The sequence below is a fragment of the Mus caroli genome, unplaced genomic scaffold (assembly GCF_978045245.1).
Source record: "Mus caroli unplaced genomic scaffold, Mus_caroli_1 scaffold_9, whole genome shotgun sequence".
Taxonomy (NCBI): Eukaryota; Metazoa; Chordata; class Mammalia; order Rodentia; family Muridae; genus Mus; species Mus caroli.
In genome coordinates, this window is record NW_028227264.1 from 73308957 (window position 1) to 73328837 (window position 19881).

A 19881-nucleotide genomic window follows, 5' to 3' on the forward strand; every position below is an offset into this window, starting at 1 on the left:
CAAGGCCAGTCTGGTCTACAGAGAGAGTTCTAGGACAGCCAGGTTTGTTACACAGAAGAACCCTGTTTCCAATGTGTGTGTGTGTGTGTGTGTGTGTGTGTGATGGTGGTGAGAGATAGCTCAGTGAGTTAGAGCACTTACTGCTCTGCTGAATATACTGAGTTAAATTCCCAGCACCCACATGGCAGCACAGCTTACAACTGTCTGATGCCATCTTCTGTGCAGATGTACATGCAGACAAAAGTACCCATATACATAAAATACAGAAAGAAATCAAATCATTCAACAAAGGTATCAAGCAAAGGCATACGAATACTTCCTGTTGCATTAAAGACAATTGAAATAGATCTAGCAAGGATCCAGTACCACACTTAGAAATCTACCTGCCGCTGTCTTTCACAAAGGGTCTCTCTAGCCCACACTGCCCTAGTTTTATTTTAAGAAAGTGTGAATACCCCCTGGGCTGGGAGTCAGAAAATCTGGGTTCAATTCTATTTCTAACTCACTTGGCAAATCTTTTTGAATGAGGCTTTTAGTTTTCTTGTCAGAGAGAGGGAGGGAGGGAGGGAGGGAGGGAGGGAGGGAGGGAGGGAGATCAGAGTTGGGAAACCTGAACTTTTCAATTTTGGTAAGAGTTCTGATAAGAGTTATAAGGCCTCTGGAATACATCCTATCCTCCACACCTTGCTTTTCAACAGAAACTAGCTGGAAGGAGCACAGTAACTTGAGTCGCTTTTTAAACATCCATTAACCGAGGAAATTAATTTTTCAGCCTGCACTCCAAAAGCCAGGCACGATTTCCAAATAGCATTAAATTCAAACGGATGCAGTAAGGCAGATGGTAGGCGTGAGGCGTGTCCTTCCCTTGCAGCAGGGAAGATGCTGGGCTTCAGTGCCATATCATAACTCCTTCTCGGGAGGCCGTCATGACCCGACCCACCAAAGTAGCGAGAGTGAACCTTGAGCCAACCCCACGCACTGGCCCCGCCTGCTCATCAACGCCTTGGTTGTCATGGTGAGCCCGGGGCGCTGCAGTGGAGTCCGGAAGTCTCTGAGCAAGCAGTGCAAAGCTCGAGGTCCCGGGAGGCTCTCGTTGCTATGGTGATGACTCCGCGAGGGCCTCGTGCCAGCGGTATCGGAGGACTGGAGGAGGGTCCAGACCCCGCCCCCGACGTCAGGATTCGGGAGCTACGAGCCAGTCCCGCGAGGCCACTGTTGCTGTGGTGATTTACAGCGGCCTGCGCGCCGGAACCTGGTCTTTGCAGCTTGGTGAGTCCTCTCACCCTCCCGGCTGCAGACGCGTCCTGGAGGTTATGGTCCTGAGGCTGTCAAACCCCCTGCCCTCCACCAACCCCCAAGCCTGAGTGTGGCCTGCAGGCCTGGTCTTCCTCACTGAGCGTCCCTCCTGGGCCAGGCCTCTGCGGGAGCCAGGTCAGAAAAGGACAGCAGATTTAGGAGTGGTGGTGGGGTAGATTCTGGGTGATGTAGGGCAGGGAAAGTGGCTAGAACCTAAAGTCACTCTGAGACTCCATCTTATAACAGACTAAGGGCAAGGGACCCCTCCCTACTCTATTTCCATTATCTGGGCTGTGATCCACAACCAGGATTGGGTTTTGTATGTTTGGTTTGGTTTTTGGATTGTTTGTTTTTTGAATACCTCCCACATGCCAAGGAAGTGAATGCAAAGAAGGAGCCCCTCTTCCTAGGCATGGGGTCACCTCCCGACTCTGGGCAAGATGGAATATGGGCTGCCCCTCCTCCACTGTGCAGCCTACAGTGTGAATGGCCTCCGCCTAACAATGGTGGTAGGGATGGAGACCCAGATATGTTTTAAGTCACAGGTGCATTTTGAGAACTTGTATGGCTTCCTGGGTCTTGTTAAAAGACAAATATAACCATTTTTGCCCTCATTGACTCTGTGAATGTAGAATTGGGCAACACTTCATCCTGTGAAATAAACCTGAGTGTTGTCTTGTTTTGCTTGGCTCCATTTGAGTCTCTTGGTGTGACAGGCACTCAGTGTGTCATGGGAGGACTCCGGAACCCATCACCCTCCTGCATCTGCTTCCCAAGTGCTGACTATATAGAGCCGTATCACGACTACACGTGGGTAGGAGTTTGATTTTATAGACAGAAAAAGGAAGAAGAGAAAAAAAAATAGTAAAAAGCAAATTGGTTATTTCAAAGTTACTTCAATTAGAGGATAATTCATGCCCGCTCAGGTTGACTTCCCACAGAAGTCCCAAAGCTCTCTTGTTTTGTTGGGACACTAGCCCATTCAGAATTCTGTTTGATCATGTGACACCTAGCATACTCTGTTCTAGTCCGATCTACTAGGCCATAATGCAAACACTACGCCTTGCATGTTTTATGTAATACTCTTTACCCCACTGATTGAGTCTGCAGAACACTGGAAGAATGAGGTCCTCTTGGACCCCTTTGGGGCCCCCCGTGAGCCAGGACCGCATCATCACCAGCTTCCCTAAGGTACAGTCATTAGAACACCTTTCTTGTTTGTTTTGTTTTGTTTTGTTTTGTTTGGGTCTGGATAGCTTTGGTAAAAGGTCTCTACTATCCCAGAAGAACCTGGAGTTCACTATGTATTCCAGGTGAGCCTTAAAGTTCCAATGCTTCCGCCTCCCTCTCTGAAATGCTGGGGTGACAGGAATGTACCGCTGTTCCCAGCCCTTCTTGTCTTCTTTGTGATGTGACACCTCAGCCTTGGCCAGCTTGGCTAATTTATGCCCTCATGCCCAGAAGTCAACCAAGTGAGCTGCAGAGGTTGATCTAGTTTATTATTTTTTAACTTATTTATTTAGTATATATAAGTAGACTGCAGCTGTCTTCAGACACACCAGAAGAGAGCATCAGATCCCATTAGAGATGGTTGTGAGCCACCATGTGGTTGCTGGGAATTGAACTCAGGACCTCTGGAAGAGCAGCCAGTGCTCTTAACGGCTGAGCCACCTCGCCAGCTCAATCTAATTTCTAAGAAGCTAAAAGACTGGGTGTTGAGTTCTTCTAAAGTAGGCTAGTAGTAGCAACAGGTAGCAGCTGTATGGCATGGAGACTGTAAGTCACGTAGTCCTCCGTGTAAAACCAGATGCTGTCATAGCTGTGAGCTATGCTCACTCAAGCTCTAGAAGCTGATAATGCATGAAGGTAAAACCTCTAAGCACAGCTCATGGTAAATGTAAGCTCCCCAAGTCAGGACATTCCTTGTTATTCTTATTATCTCTGTCCATAGGCTGGAAATGTAACTTAGTGGGAAAGCACTGCTTTAGTAGGTAAAAAAAAAAAACAAAAAAAAAAAAACTGTGAGTTTTATCCCTAGCACTGTAGGGGTGGGGAGGGGGGAAGATATGAAAGAGAATATATACACAGGGCTTTCTCCATTGTTAGTCTGCCTTCGCTTTTTGCTTAAAAGCTCCAATCTGTATTACAGACTAATACTAATTTCAATGGAGAATGCCAAGTAACATTTATTGGGGGGCAGAGGAACAGTATTTACCCATATTACAGACACCCTTGCCCAGTAGGTAGCCACTTCTAGGAATCTGAACTCTATATGTCCTGGCATGAGTGGGGAGTGTGTGAAAGGTCAGGCATTGTAGCCGTTAGTATGAGCAGAAAGTCAGGTTCAACCTCAGGATTCATAGAGAGGCAGGTACTGATGCTGCTCCCCCGTGCAGATAGGAGGGACTAAGCACCTTTGCCAGCCCTGAGGAGGGCCAAACCAACTGTTACAGTCAATGCAAAGAACGGAGCGGTGTGCGGTCAGACGTGTGTATCACACTCTGGTGTGCACATAAGAAAGGAGGGAGGCTACAGCATAGGCTCATGCTGAAGAACTTGGTTAAATTCCTAGCATCACCAAGAAAAAGGGGTGGGAGGGTAAAGAAATGTCTGTCTGTTAGTCCACGCAGAAAATATTTCTGAAAGGTAACATTGAGATCCTGTTGTCCATTGAGAACCACTAGCGAATGAAAAATTAGTTTTCCCCAAGGGAGTCTCACTGGGGAAACAAATGACTCTTAAGGGTAGGTCCCATGCCTATCAGTAGAGAGCCAGCAGAAAACTAAATAGCATCTTTGGAGGTTCTTTGTCTCATAACATTAAGTCGAAGCAGCCGCCTCCTCCTCCTCCTCCTCCTCCTCCTCCTCCTCTTCCTCCTCCTCCTCTTTCCTCCTCCTTCTCTTCCTCCTCCTTCTTCCTCCTCCTCCTCCTTCCTCCTCCTCCTTCTTCCTCTTCCTCCTCCTCCTCCTTCCTCTTCCTCCTCCTCCTTCCTCCTCCTCCTCTTCCTCTTCTTCCTCCTCCCCCTTCCTCCTTCCTCTTCCTCCTCCTCCTTCCTCCTCCTCCTCTTCCTCTTCCTCCTCCTCCTCCTTCTCCTCCTCCTCCTTCTTCTCCTCCTCCTCCTCCTTCCTCCTCCTCCTCCTTCCTCCTCCTCCTTCTCCTCCTCCTCCTTCCTCCTTCTCCTTCTCCTCCTCCTCCTTCCTTCTCCTCCTCCTCCTCCTCCTTCCTCCTCCTCCTCCTTCCTCCTCCTCCTCCTTCCTCCTCCTTCTTCCTCTTCCTCTTCCTCCTCCTCCTCCTTCCTCCTCCTCCTTCCTCCTCCTTCTTCCTCTTCCTCTTCCTCCTCCTCCTCCTTCCTCTTCCTCCTCCTTCCTCCTCCTCCTCTTCCTCTTCCTCCTCCTCCTTCCTCCTCCTCCTTCTTCCTCCTCCTTCCTCCTCCTCCTCCTCCTTCCTCCTTCTCCTTCTCCTCCTCCTCCTCCCTTCTCCTCCTCCTCCTTCCTCCTCCTCCTCCTCCTTCCTCCTCCTCCTCCTCCTCCTTCCTCCTCCTCCTCCTCCTTCCTCCTCCTCCTCCTTCCTCCTCCTCCTCCTCCTCCCCCTCCTCCTCCTCTTCCTCTTCTTCTTCCTCCTTTCCCTCCTCCTCCTCCTCTTCTTCTAGCATGCAGGTCTTTTGAGTATATGTTAAAGACTTCCACTTCTGATGTCTTTGGGATTTCTGTGTGTGTGAACATGTGTGTATCTGATTCTCTATGTGTTTCTTGTGCTTCTTCTTTGGCTCTTTTTCTTGTCTGGTTGTTTTATCCTACTCTGATTTTTTTTGGGGGGGTGGTTATTTTGGTGGTTTGGTTCGGTTTGGAGACAGGATTCCTCTGTGTAGACCAGGCTAGCCTTGAACTCACTCTGTGGACTTAGGCTAGCCTTGAACTCAGAGATCCACCTCTCTCCCTCTGCCTCCAGAGTGCTGGGACTAAAGGCGTGGGCCACCACTGTCCAGCTGACCTGTTTGTTTTTTATTTATTTTATTCTATTCTATTCCATTCCATTCTATTCTATTCTATTCTATTCTATTCTATTCTATTCTATTCTATTCTATTCTATTCTATTCTATTCTACTATTCCCTAGATGCCTTCTTGATCCATACAGAAAGGGCGTGGATCCAGACAGGAGGGAATTGGAAGGAATTGGGGGAGGGGAAACCATAATCAGAATGTATTGTGTTTTTTTTTAAATCTATTTTCAATTATAATTTTCAAAAAAGAAAGACCCTCTTGTCCATTGTCGCCTCTGTATGGCTCATACAGGTGTGAGGCAGACTTTTTGTGTCCTATGAATTCTGTGCGAAAGCTGGTAGAGGAAGGCAGGGGCTGTTGGCTGTGGGTGTCTCCATCTTTGGCCTTTGCATCTTCCTCTTTCTTCCTCTCTCTCTCTCTCTCTTTCTCTCTCTCTCTTTTCCTCCAACTTCCTTCACACACTAACAGAGAAAGCCTTTGTGCCTCAGATATTGCAGAGTTCCCCGGGTTTTTTTTTTTTTACTGTGAGCTTGGGCCATTGCTCTTCCAATGGAGTGTGACCATGGTAACCAGGGATGATACAGGGTGTCGTCTCAATGAGCCGAAGAGAAAGAAAGTATAATCAGAAAAAAAAAAAAAAAAAAAAAAAAAAAAACACCCAGGCTCAGAATCATGGGACAAACAAAAGGCACTGTTCACAGAGTAAGACACTGAGGCTCAGACAGGGAAAACTGTTTGACCTCCACACACTTGGCCTTGGTAAAGCTAAGATTTGACCCAGCCCTAGGGAGACTTAGACTCGCCCAGGAGACTCTGTCCTATATTCATAGAAGGCGGGATTCCCTCACTGCCCTCTGCCTACAGCAGTCAGGGCCACAGGTTACAGGTGGCCATATCTGCCCTGCATCCCAGAACCATGTCAGGCCTGAGGAGTTACTAACTAAGTCAGGCTGGGTCCATCTGATGGCTCCCAAGGCAAGTTCTTCTCTTTATTATTCTGTGCACCTCAATTTCCTTGTCTGAAAAATGGGCTCATACTTCCTACTCCACAGCTATGGCATTACCAGGAAAGAGGAACGCTAAAGAGACTGTAGGCCTGACATTGCAGGAGAGGCGGAGGGTTGGGAAGTAGGTCTCACCACCCTGATGGCCAGTTTGTGTTACTGAGATGCGGCATTGCAGGACGGTCGGCTTGCTTGTCTCCATGTCTGTGTGTCTTCCTGTAGTGGTACACGCCGGATGCCTGCCTGCAGCTCAAAGAGCACTTCCACAGCCGAGTCAGCACAGCCTGCCAGCACAGAAACACAGGCACTGCTGGGTAAGCCCATGGTATGGAGGGAGTGGAAGCTGCAGGAGGAATAGGAGCACAAAGGCACATACATTGTCTTAGGGTTAACTTCTGTGAGCAGATGCCATGACCAAGGCAATTCTTATAAGGACAGCATATAATTGGGGCTGGCTTATAGGTTCAGAGGTTCATTCCATTATCATCAAGGCAGGAGTACAGGCAGGCATGGTGCAGTGGGGAGCTGAGAGTTCTACATCTCTATCTGAAGGCTGCTAGGAAAAGACTGGCTTCCAGGCAGCTAGCAGGAGGATCTTAAAGCCTACACCCACAGTAACACACCTATTCCAACAAGACCACGCCCATTCCAACAAGGCCACACCCACTCCAACAGGGCTACACCTTCTAATAGTGCCACTCCCTGGGCCCGGCATATACAAACCATCACACACATGTTAAATGAAAACATGAGCAAATTGAGAATACACAGGCTGAACTAGTACAGTCTGTTATTCAGGCTATTAATCTAACTTTGCTATAATTTATGAGTTATGTAATTATTTTATAGAATATATAATTTATATACTATATATCAGTTTATATAGTATAATAAATATAGTATGTTTATATATAGTACATGTAACATTATATATTAGTTTATTATAATATATATTAGCTTATATATAATATATTAGTTGATATATTATATGATAATATACATTATATATTTTATTAACATAATACATAATTTATATAACATATAAACCAATATATAATATTATATATTCATAATAATGTGTGTGATTTTTTATATATTTATAAATATGTAAATATAATTTATAGGATCTATAATTTCCCTGTTTCTCCGAATGTCATACAGGTGACTTTTCAGCCTGAGTGAAGTTTCCACACAGTTTCATTTCCTCTGTCTAAGCCAGCTATCTTCTTTGTCATCCCTTCACGTATCTATATGTCAGCTCCTCCAGGAGACCTCTCTGACTGCTTACTGTCCCTGCCTCTGGCCTGGCCTGGGGAGCCCTACATACTACCCTTCTTCTGTGCCGTAGAACTCCATCGTCTTAGGTCACAGGACTGTTGTTTTCTCTGAGAGGTCTGGCTGAGTCGGCCCCATTTCTTCAGACTCAGCTGCCACTGTCCGCTGTCAAAGGGGATTTCACAGTAGTCCGTCCTCTCGCTAACAGATGGGCACAAAGGCCTGCCGTTCCCTTTCCATCCAGAGCTCACAAAATCATGTAGCTGCGTCAGAGCACAGGATGAGAGATCATCCCAGAGGGAGGCGGGAGCTCAGGTCAGAATTGCTAATGGTGACTTGAGGGGTTAAAGGTGAGGGCTTCAGCAGGGGGTTCTTATGTCATAGCCGGTTCTTGATACAGATTATCTACCAGACCCTACACAGTGCCACAGGAAGTAAGGCAATTGAGACATGGAGCGTGCCCACTATACAGTCCCAGTGGTACCTGTACACCTTTCCCTCAGACATGGAATCAAGGCTGGCCTGTTCCAAAATGAGAGGGCTGCCTGAGAGTAGGAAAGGCCCAGCCCTAGCCCTGGCTGATGCAGAAAGATAAACCATATACCCAGTCGTCAACCAGCACAAATGCCCTCCTGCTGTCTGCAGACACAGGGGCCGCTAGATGTTTCCCAAGATGGTCAGTTTCAGCGTTGACGTCTTTGGGAAGAGTTGCAGAGATGACTTTTATTAAAATCTGTACTAATCCGATGGTAGCGTGGGGTACGCCGTAGCACGGGTGCAGATATCCAAAGCAACTTGTGAGAATCAGGTCTCGCCTTCCACCAAACAGATAGGTCCAGGGAATCGAACTCAGGTCATCAGGCTTGGCGGCTAGCACCATTACCCACACAGCCTGCTCACCAGCCCAGAAACCATTAAAAGTCTTAGCAACAGTCTCAGAGATGCCACTGCCTGAGATGCAGGATACGCCCAGGCAGAGGGAATATAGTAATTGCTCTTAGAGAGCAGGGTCTCCAAGGAGCCCAGGAATCACAGAGCCAGTCTGCCCCCGTGAGCCCAGACATGGAGACTCGGGATTCCGTTTATAGAGTACCCCTTAGCCAACCTTATCCCTACAGGCACCTGTGTACCCACTTTGCATGCGCTGACCCCCGGTTCAGGTGCACATCCCAGAGGGCGTGTGGAAGTTTGGAGGCAGGATACATACCTTGCAAAGGTGTCTCCTGTATATGGGTTCCTTATCTACCACACCTTCGGTGCAGCACCTCCCACAAGTTTGGATTCATCTGATGTTGGTTTTCATAGTCCTTCCCATGTTCTCCTCCCTGCCCCTCTAGTTTGTGGCTCAGCCTCTCCTCGTGCCCATTGCTAATGCTCAGAACAATGACATTGGCCAAAGGGGCTCAAGGGTATAACGGTAGGGGCGGCAGGATTGCCAGAAGGAGTGTATGTTCTCCCATATCCCAGCTCTGGAGAGCAGCTTTTGGGGTAAGCATCCCTGCATCTAGAGTTGAAGGGTGACTCAGTTCAGAGATGGAAAGTGCAGATGTTCTGAAGACACCCCTGATACCACTCTCCAGGCTGATGCGGACATATTCCCTCCAGGCTCAGACTCTCCAAGGTGGTGGTCGTTGGCGATCTCTACGTGGGAAAGACTAGCCTCATTCACAGGTAAGCCCTGCCCCCTCCCCATGCTGTCAGACGGGCCCCACCCATTGCCTGGGAGCCCCAGATAGCTCGGACCTTCTGGGAACATAACACAGCCTGAGCCTGGGAAACAGTTTGAAGGGTGTGGCAAAGGCCAAGAAGTAGGGGCTGGAGAAGAGGCTCCGGGTTACCACTGGAGCACAATGCTAGGGTTTGAGTCCCTGCGCCCACAGGGTGTGGCTTGTAACTACTTTCAATTCCAGCCCCAAGAGGTCTGACCCCTTTGGCTGCCATAGGCATCTATCTATACACAGAGAAGAAAAGGAAGGAAGGGAGGGAGGGAGGGAGGGAGGGAGGGAGGGAGGAAGGAAGGAAGGAAGGAAGGAAGGAAGGAAGGAAGGAAGGAAGGAAGGAAGGAAGGAAGGGAGGGAGGGAAGGATTTAAAAGAAGGAGATTGACTCAGTTGATAAAGTGCTCGCTGCATAAATTCCCAAACCTGAATTTAGTCCCCAGGACCCATGAAAAAGCCAGATGTGGCAGCGCATGCCCGTAATCCCAGCACTAGGGAAATAGAGATAGGAACCCTCAGGGCTCGATGTGCAGCCAGACTAGCCAAATCAGTGGAGAGCAAACACACACACACACACACACACACACACACACACACACACGACCCAGTATGGTGTCTGACAAATGGTGGAGCACCCTAGATACCTCATTCATCACACCATCCCCATGCAGCCTCCAGCACAGTCCTCCCTGGGAAGGGACCCTCAATTCCCCTCACTATTTGCATTATAGCATTTGCTTTCTGGGCAGATACAGCACCCCCCCTACCCCCCATCATTGTTATTGGCTGCCCTGTTGGTATGTTTGGATAAAAATTTCTCAAATGTCAGAGGCGTGTAGTCTCCAGCCCGTGGAACTTTCTGTAGGGTGGCAGAACTCCTAAGAGGTAGAGCTTTGCAGGCGGGTCGTTAGGTCATTGGGGTGTACACATGAAGGGAACAGCATGCCGCCCTCATTTCCTTCTTTAGCTTCTTGGCTATGAGAGATGTTCTCTTGCTGCATCATGGTGACAGCATATCACTGACCTTAAGAGTATCCCTAGTTCTAAAACAATGGGCCCAGACGACCTTCTCCTCATAGGTCGCCATCTTTTCCAGAGTGTGTTACCGCGACGGGAAAACAGATCAACACACCCGTGCACCCACAGCCTCTGTGCTTTCCTTGATGTTTTTGTTTTGAGACAGGGCTTTTTGTTTGTTAGCCCTGGCTGGCCTAGAACTCCCTATGTAGACCAAGCTGACCTCAGACTCACAGAGATCCACCTGCATCTGCCTCCAGCGTGCTGGGATCGAAGGTGCACACCCACCACACCTAGAGTGATATTTCTCGGTGACGTTCACTGCTGTGAGCATCTCTGCCCACTTTTGTGCTGAGGACCCCTGCTGATTGCCTCACCTCCCACAGGTTGTGCAAGAATGTTTTCGACCGTGATTACAAGGCCACAATCGGCGTGGACTTTGAAATCGAGCGCTTTGAGATCGCAGGGATTCCCTACAGCCTCCAGATGTAAGTCTCTGTTAAGAGCTTTCCCCTAGGGAAAGCTCCTGGCTGGATCTCTTTCCTCTGTGCCCCACAATTGCTCAGCAAGGATATGTCTGGTCAAGCCCGGTCCTGGGTGGTTGTAAGAAGCCAGGCTTCATGATCTGTGGGTCCCTAGATTCTCTGGCGTCCTCACAGTTTCCTGGTGTTGGTCATGAGATCTAGGAATGGTCTTCTCAGCATGACCAGCATACCCATTCCCCATCCCATTCCTGAAGTTCAGCCTTCCTCCCCAGCTAGACCACCTGTGATCCCACAAGCAGCAGACTGGCCTCTGACAGTTTTTGTTTGGTTGAATGGTTGTTTTTTCCTGAGCTCTGAGCCTCTATTCTCAGCTATAAAATAGGACAAAGTCAATCCTTGAGTACCAGTGTTGGGTGAGTCGGGCTCTGCTGGAGACCACCCTGCCCCCCATTCATCTCTCCAGCCTGATGTTCTCTGACCCCCTACAACTTCCTTCTGTACACGTGTCCATGTGTCCATCTGGTCCTTCCCCCTCAGTCTGTCTTCTCTATTAACCCTGTGCCTTTGGCTCTCTCTCAGTGGGGCACTAGGTCCTGCCCCACCTTCTACCCGGTTCACTCTCCCTCAGTCAGTGCGGGTCCTTCCCAGGGTTTACCTTCCACCTTGGTGAAAGTGCTCTACGCTTTGTCCCTCATTCTCCCCAGTCCCCAGAGGGTCTTGCAGCCATACCAGGCTCCCAGACCCCTGTGCTCTCAGGGGAGGCCCCTCCATTCTCCCTGCAGTCTTATTTGGTAATCTTTATGCTCTTCTTGTCTGTGGTGGCATTCGCCAAGCCTTTCTCTTAGCCCCCTTCCCTGGCTTCCTCTCTGGCTTTGGTCTTTGTTCCTCCGTGCCCTGCCTGGGCTGTGCCCACTGCTCCTGTGTTAGTTCGCATCTCCACCATAGACAGTGACACAGTATAATCCTGGAGCCAGAGGATAACACATCCTGTTCAAGGGTGCGCACACAGTTGGTCCAGAGAGAAAGATGCTCTGAAAATCCAGAGCTCCACGACTGAGATTTCTGGAAAGCGAGGAGGAGAGAAGGACTGGACCAGAGGGAGCAGCCAGGTGGCGCTATACAGAGAGGGACCAGCAACTGGGCTCCTACTGGGGCTCCAGGCAATATCTAATTAGAGGGCCCAGCATAAAATGGGCACTGCCTTGCCCCAGACTCACAAGATCTTATGTTGACCCCATTGCCAGCCAACCAGTCTGGCTTACTGTGTGCCCACTCCCAACTCCCATCTAAGTGGCTTCTTCAGACATGGGGGAAAACAAATGAATTAATGAAGGAGTAAGCCCAGAAGCATTCATTGGGTTGAACTGCTCAGAAACAGATTCAGGTCACTGATGTCATATCTGTGGGTTATTTTTCTAGTTTACTGAAAAAAAAAACGAAATGTTGATCTGTTGACCTTTCGTAGATTGGATGTCAGGGTCCTCCCTACATATTGGCAACCCGTTGTAAGACTATTCAAGCAGCTCCACCTTGTCGCCTCCCCTCCTCCATCTTGTGGCAGACATGATCAATCTGTTATTCCATCCCTTTTCCATAGATCTAGGGCTCAACCTCCATTCCCCTCTCAACACGTTTCAGAAAGCCAGAGCTAAATGGGATGTGACCCATGTGTCCCCATTAGCACTGTTCCCCACCTGAGGAGCTACTGTGATGAAGGTGGAACAGGGCCCCATCCTGGAACCCCAGCATGTCCTTCCGTAGGACACATGGTCCTTATACTGCTACACTCAGAAGGGACTGAGCTATAACAAAGCAATTTGTAAATTACACCTTCTCTGGCTAGAGAGATGGCTCAATGGTAGGGAGCACTGACTGCTCTTCCAGAGGTCCTGAGTTCAATTCTCAGCAACCACATGGTGGCTCACAACCATCTGTAATGGGATCCAATGCCCTCTTCTGGTGTGTCTGAAGTCAGCTACAGTGTACTCATATAAATAAAATGAATCTTTTTTTAAAAATTTACACCTTCTCCCCTACTGGCACTGTGATCTGAGGAAAGAATCTAGCAGGGATTGGTGGGAGCTGGAGGCAGGGAGAACTGGAACAACCAGGCACTTCCTGTTGTTCAGGTGCGGCTGGCATGATGGTGTAGGTCCTAAGATCTTCCCATGGTCTCACTGGGCCATTGCCTTAGAACACAGTGACTGCTTAACCAGCCCCCCACTGTTTTCCTCTCTTCCCTATTCCCCTCACAGCTGGGACACAGCCGGGCAGGAGAAGTTCAAGTGTATTGCATCTGCCTACTACCGCGGCGCCCAGGGTGAGCAGCCGAATGACCCTGGAGCTCCCAACCTATGTCACCTGCACAAATACTACTTCTCTGCCCTCCAGGAGCCTCTTGGATAGCCCTGCAGCCAGCGCTTAGGAATGAAGAAGCCACCCAGGACTCTAGACCCTAGCTGTCTTTGACAGTCGCACCCTTAGGGGGTATCTGAAGTATCAGGTGCAGACTGCCTCAGGCCCCCCAGTTTACAGCTCAGAAAAGAGCATTCTTGTTTAAGGGTCCCAGAAAAAGAGAGATGACATCGTATTCCAGGTGACAGGGAAGAGAGGCTTTTCCTGTCTTCGCCAGAGAAGGGGTGACAGGTGGGCCCAGCAGGATTGACAGGTCCCGGTATAGGTGCCTCCGTGCCCATTGCCAACATAGCCAGGGGTAGCTGAGGGCTGAGCAGGGCCCAAAGTCAGCAGAGATGGCAACGTAAAGTCCCCAGGGAGGAGACAGAAATAGAAGCCAGTAGAGGATGGAAAACCATCAATTGCATCCCAAATCGGTCTCACGGGATAGGCATGGTTCTGTCTTCTTGGCGTTGGTGTGAGATCACTGTGGTTTCATCCCAGTGTAAATAAGGGAGAACAGGAGACAAGCAGTGTGCGGAGCCTCCAGCACGGCCCAGTCCACTGTGGCCTCCTCTAGCCATTGCCCCTCCTAACCTTTCTTCCTGAGAGGCTGTTGCTTCCCTGGAGCTAGCAGTGTGAGGTGCCTGCCATGCCTCATAAACAGTACTCGCCATGCCTACCACCACCCCGATTACAATCAGCCAAAGCACAGAGGAAGCCCTTGTCCAGCCTGCTCGTATGCACAGTAGGGCAGCAGAGAGCAGGGCTCTGCCTGGACCATCATGCTGTGTGGCCTTCCCCTTGGAAATCCCGGGCAGACCGTATGATGGAAGAGCTGGCCACAGAGATACCTTATAGGTCCCTGCCCACATAGCTCTACAAAAGCCATTTCTGTTAACTGGCTGTTCCTGACCCCCATCCTTTAGTGAAAACTCTACCTAGGGTCAAAACGGTATACCCCCCCCCCCCGACAGCTGGGGTACCTTTCTCACCGATGTGCAGACAGAGAAGCGGATTCTCTGTAGTTACAGCTCTCACCAAGCCCACTGGGCCACAAGTAGCAGAGGATCTCTTGCCAGAGTCTAATGCGTCGGGCCTTTCTCTGTTACCCCACCCCGACCCCCAGATTTGTAGGGTTTGGAGGGGTCTGGTGAAAAGGCAGGTCCAAAGGGTGACCCCAGGGTGACTCCTCCCTAGTCCCCACAGTGGGCCACCCCAGTAGTACCTTATGATCTTGGGAGACACTGAGGGGAGCCTTCCCCCAGCACACTGTTGCTGATTGGCTGTTGGGTTTCCCTGTGTGTCCAGTGATCATCACAGCCTTTGACCTCACTGACGTGCAGACTCTGGAACATACCAGGCAAGTAACCCCAGATCCCGCTCCCTCCCTCTGCGCGTCAGAGACTCACGAAGATACCCAGAAGGGCTCCCAAACCCCAGTCTCAGGGCTGGACCCAGAATGCCGGGCACTTACTAGCCAGTTCCCCACTCAGCCCTAAAGACGTGTCCTCATCTGCTGCCCGGGGCCTTAAGCTGACAGGCCACAGTTGGCAATGATATCCCATTGCCACCATATTGGAGATCTTAATTTTGCACAAGGGCCCCTTCGTTCCCTTTTATATTGGTCCCTAATACTTTTCTAGCTAGTCCTCCCTGACAGAAATTTTTTACTCGGTGTATTGGGCAGAGATGTGGGCAACATGACCAATTTCAGAGGGCTATCATCTTCCAGCCATAATCCATCTAAGGGACCAAAGCCCCTCCCCACTCTTTTTGCCTGGGCCATTTCACATCAGAGTTCTCCAGGCCCTATGAAAGAGACAGGAAAGGTTTTTCCAGCAGATAACAACAGGGGTCCCCCAGGTCTCACAGTAGGAGTCTTCACCTCTCCCAAACCAGTGCCTTTGTAATTCCAGCTCCTTCTGGTCCCACGGAGGCCCTCTGACTCCAGCACCAGCATCCCACCAAGTCAGTGTAGGTCAGGGTACCATCCCTGTTCCTCCTGGCTAAGTGTAAGTCTCTTGTTTCCCCTCTGTACATTCCAGGCAGTGGCTGGAGGATGTGCTGAGGGAGAATGAGGCAGGCTCCTGCTTCATCTTCCTCGTAGGAACCAAGAAGGATCTCCTGGTAAGCAGAGTGAAGCTGGAGGCCCAACCCTCACTGGCTTTCCAGAAAATTGTTGTTTTCAGCCAACTCGAGGGACACCAAATGATACTGACATGCTTTCTGTTGGACTTCACTCACTTCTCTGGGCAGCATCCCTGCCCTGGGATACCCCACCACATCCACTTGCTTGGGGTGACTCCAGAAGCAGGGGTGGGAAGAGGAGGCCACCCTAGGGCATCCCCTGCAAGGAGGGCCAAGACACCCGCTCAGCCAGGGCCGTTTCTTCCAGTCGGGGGCAGCGTGTGAGCAAGCGGAAGCTGAGGCTGTGCATCTGGCCAATGAGATGCAGGCAGAGTACTGGTCTGTGTCGGCTAAGACGGGTGAGTAGTGTACCCCACGTGGACCTATTTCTGAAAGACTGCCGGGCGCAGAAATAACAAAGAGCAAAGCTGGAAATCCAAGCTCTGGGAGTGAAAGGCAGGCAGTGCTTGGCTCAGGAGAGATTCCGAAGCTGTGGGAACTCGGAAATGGGGCCAGCAGTCCTCCCCTCAGGTACACGGAGACAGCGTGTATCTGGCCACGGACTAGGCATGAATTGAAACTGGAGATGGCACCCCCCAGGCCACCACAAATAGCTGGCAGGCAGTGCCCGAGCCTGGGGCCCTCTGCTGCTTCCCCTATCCATCTACACTATAGCACCCACCCTCCTTGACCACAGGAACAGGTAGATTCACTGAGGTCCCACGGTGAGGAAAGTAGGGTTCCACAGCACAGTTCCACAGGTCATTAGTTACACACAGGCGACGGTCACGCGACGGTCACGTCGGCTGCCGAGACCCGGAGGAGGGTGCACACAGATTCCGTGAAAGGGCCAACAGTGCGTGGGTGGCACACAGAGAGAAGGCACACATCCAAGCCCTGCTTGTCCCCAGTCATGCAAGAGTTGAAGAGCAACCGATCGAGAGGGTGGGTGCTAGGAAAGGAAGGCTCAGAGCTTTGAGGGAGTAGTCTGGGGTGGGTGGGGTGGGGACCATTATTCACTGGGAAGCCAGATTGCCACCCTGAGCTCTGTTGCCTGCTCGACCATGAATGGACTGGTAACTGTGACTGCCAGGGATTCTCTGTTAAGCAGCATGGCAACCGGCCTTAGGGTGGGCTGACCTGGCACTTGTCCATCACGCATCTGCGGGCAGCCTGAGTCATAGCCATCCTGTGGGCCCCCAGGAGAGAATGTGAAGGCATTCTTCAGCCGCGTCGCCGCCCTAGCCTTTGAACAGTCTGTACTTCAGGACCTAGAGAAGAGGCCCAGCACCCAGTCCCAGGTCGGAGATGGAGATGGAGACCTAATACGTGCGTACCCGGAGGGCTGGGTGGGGCTGAGGAGCAGGATAGGAACCAGAAGGCCACACCCACCATCCTTAACTTGCCACTTTTGCTGTCCTCTTGGGACCTTTGGGCTGACAGCCGTATCTCAGGCCTACAGCTTCTATGGCCTCCATCCACCAGCTCAGGCACCTGCCCCGACCCCCCTTCTCCCCACACAGGCTCCTGTCGGGTCAGGCTTAGGCTCCTGTTTTTCAGGTGTGTCTTGCCTCCAGCTTACCTGAATGCCACACTCCCAAGTGTCCCCTGGGTCTTCCCCACACCAGGCCATCTAGGCCTCAGAGGACAGGCCCAGGGGACTAAATTGAGGGTTCCAGATATTATTAGGGTGGAATAGTCCTTACCTAATGTCAGCTATAGGACTCATGGTTGATGGCATCTGTCCCTGCCTTGTCAGGAATAGAGGTACCCAAGATCCCGGAGAACAAGAGGCCGCCCGGCCTAGGCTGCTGTTAACGGAGGCCAGAATCAGAGCCATCTACAGGATGACTGGAGCCCAGGCTCTACAGCAGATATGCCTTCAAGCTGGAGAAGCCCCGTGTCTTCAGAGCCCAGCCATTTTGCTTTAGCCGGTCAGCAGCCACTGGCTGCTGAAGCCCCATACTGCCCGGTTGGTTGATGGGCGCCAGCGTGAGCCATCCCTATAGGGTCTTCAGATGGTTGTGTTCTTAAGAGGCTTCAAGACTGAAAACTCGGGACACCGCAGGGCTAGCCCACACCTCTTACCCAGTCATACCAACAGCTGTGGAGCCCTTTCCTGGCCGAGCCTCTGGGGTCTCTGAACCCTCATCTCCATGTTCCAAGCACTGAAACTTGTCAGAGGAAGCGAGTAAAACTAAACTGCTCTCCCACCCGGAGTTCTCTCTCATCACGAAGGCATGGAGTTCTAGGCCTTTCAGCCTCAGACCTGGCTCTCCCAGGACTCTGGAGCTCCATCCACTGTTAAGCACAATGGACAAAGTCCGTTTGGCCCCTCTGGCAGAGTCCCGCCCCATCTCTGAGATTCCCCGTGGTTCTGCCTTGAGTATTAGTAGGTCAGAAGGTGGACCTCTGGCTCATCACTGTGACCATCGTGAGGGATGGAGATTGCATGGTGACCTTTGGAGCCTCACGAGAGGAATCACTGTGACCGTCCTGAGGGATGACAATGCCTGGTGTCCCTTTGGCAACTCATTCCGCATCCCTGAGCCTGATACTGTCCTGTGTTTTACCTATGCCCATCCCTGCTGGCCTACCATGTGTCTGTCCTGCTGGCCTGTGTGTCTCTCGGGACCTTGGCATTGGGCCACATATCTCTGGAGGACTTGGGACATCCAGAATCTAGCATGCCTAACTCCTTTCTGTACATCACCAGGAACACTGTGCCCTATGTGGGCCCAGGGTCTTCCCCCATCCCCTCTCCTACTCTGTATTCCTATAGCTCTGGGTCCAGACCCACATACCCATCTTTCTCCTGCCATAAGAGGGTGGGAACACCCAGCATTCCTATCTGCTGTCCCCTTCCCCAAGACAGGGTCTCATGTAGTCCATGCTGGCTTCCAACTCCATATGTAGCTGAGGCTTACCTTGGATTTTATTTACCGTCCATCTCCCAAATGCTAGAATTAGAGAGATGTAGCAACACCTGCTTCCCAAGGATGGTAAGCATCTGCAGGCAGCCATGTTGGTCCATGCCTTTTTTCTAAGTGCCTGGCATACCACACCTTTCTATGACTGTTCATTAACTCGGCAGTGGCCAAACATCAGAGAGCGCTGACCTATCTCCCTGTTCGATACAACATTCTTTAGCCTTATTTTAGTGAGCCCTCTCTCCCTCTCCACTGCCCACCCCACTCTGAAACATTGTGTCACTATGTATAATAAACTGGCCTTGAGATTGCAGCAGCCCCCTGCCTCTGCCTCCCAAGTGCTGGGGTTATAGACACAAAGCTCATATTTGTCTCAAGACCTTTTATTCTAAAAAGTATATAAAACATCTCTTTAAAGGATTCAATGTTTGGTATTAAACAAGGTGGTAGATCATTAAAAAAAAAAAAATGAAAATACTTCTGCCCTGAAGTTGTACTCTTGGAATTGAACACGGTTAACAGTTGATAAAAATTCCTTCTGTGCTGTCCTTCCCCAGCCCGCCCTGTGTGCAAACCCCCATGCTGGCTTGTTTCTCCGAGTGTCCTTGTACTGTGCACACTGCCTGATGGGCCACCTGCCCAGTCATCTGACCTGATCTCTCCCTGTGGGTGCATGCCAGGCCTTCCCATACTTAGCAAAACATGCAGTTTCCTTAGTGCGGATAGACTGTGGGCCACTTGCGTTCCTTATCTACTGGCTGGCCAGCTGGCAGGTTTGTGTCTGCTGTTGTTAGCTTTCCCCTGTGGCACTTTAGAATTTCCACAGAAGGTGTTTGTGGGCTCTCCTCTGGACTGTGGTCCCTTCCCTGATCCATGAAGGCAGGGCCTGTTAGGGACAGGCTACATTGTTGTTGCATCCCAGAGGGTTAGGGTTTAGTGGTCGCCTGATGCCTGTCTTCCTCCTAGGTCCTAGGATGGTGATGGGAAAGGATGATACTGTGTCCTCCTGTCATGAGCTCCAGAGCCAGAAGTAACTCTGCTTTGCACACCCCCACATCCCTGGAGATCGCCCATTATTAAACTCTCCTCATGTTGCCCACCATGGTGTGATGAGCATGTGTCCCGACTCACAATAACCATCTCTCCAATTTCAGGATTTGGCCCGGGAGGATAGATTCTAAGCTTACCAAGAAAAATTGAGAGATTCAGATGGTTCTCTGTCAGGCAACAGTGCTGTCTTAATATGTCTGTGTGATAAAACCCAGACATGCCACAGGCTAAGATATAAGCAGTGTGTCGGTTTATGATTCTGGCGGCTTCAAAGTCCAAGAGAAAGGGATTGACATCTGGCAAGACCTCCGTGCCACATCCTGACATAGCAAACTGATCAGGGCACAGAGAAGGAAAGAGGGGGACCAGATTTGTTTTTGTAACAAACCCAGTCTTGTGATAACAGCACATCCAAGAGCCCCACATACTTCCCCTTGCCTCCAAATAACTACTACACTTGGAATTGCCTTTCAATACAAGTTTGAAGGGGATATTCAGGCCCCAGTAAGTAGGGTAGAGGTGTCACTCGGTGGTAGAGTGCTTGCCAACCACAAGCTCCGTCCTCATCCCCAAGAAGCAAA

The 19881-nt window shown here is 50.5% G+C and overlaps 1 protein-coding gene across 5 annotated transcripts; it reads left to right on the top strand.

Annotated features, from left to right (window-relative positions):
- The first annotated feature begins 944 nt into the window (after positions 1 to 944).
- Positions 945 to 19342, top strand: Rab36 (RAB36, member RAS oncogene family). 5 transcript variants are annotated; one of them, XM_085842884.1, is made up of 11 exons: positions 945 to 1269; positions 2407 to 2487; positions 6525 to 6616; positions 9183 to 9248; positions 10698 to 10799; positions 13052 to 13116; positions 14502 to 14557; positions 15243 to 15320; positions 15589 to 15679; positions 16524 to 16649; positions 17080 to 19342. In XM_085842884.1, the coding sequence occupies exons 2-11, from the start codon at positions 2419 to 2421 to the stop codon at positions 17136 to 17138; spliced, it is 804 nt and encodes a 267-aa protein (XP_085699010.1). In that variant the 5' UTR covers positions 945 to 1269; positions 2407 to 2418; the 3' UTR covers positions 17139 to 19342. The 5 variants fall into 5 exon arrangements, with proteins under 5 accessions (XP_085699010.1, XP_085699009.1, XP_085699008.1 ...); XM_085842883.1 differs by having other exon boundaries at positions 946 to 1269; positions 2400 to 2487; XM_085842882.1 differs by having other exon boundaries at positions 1009 to 1267; positions 2392 to 2487.
- The last annotated feature ends 539 nt before the right edge of the window (positions 19343 to 19881 follow it).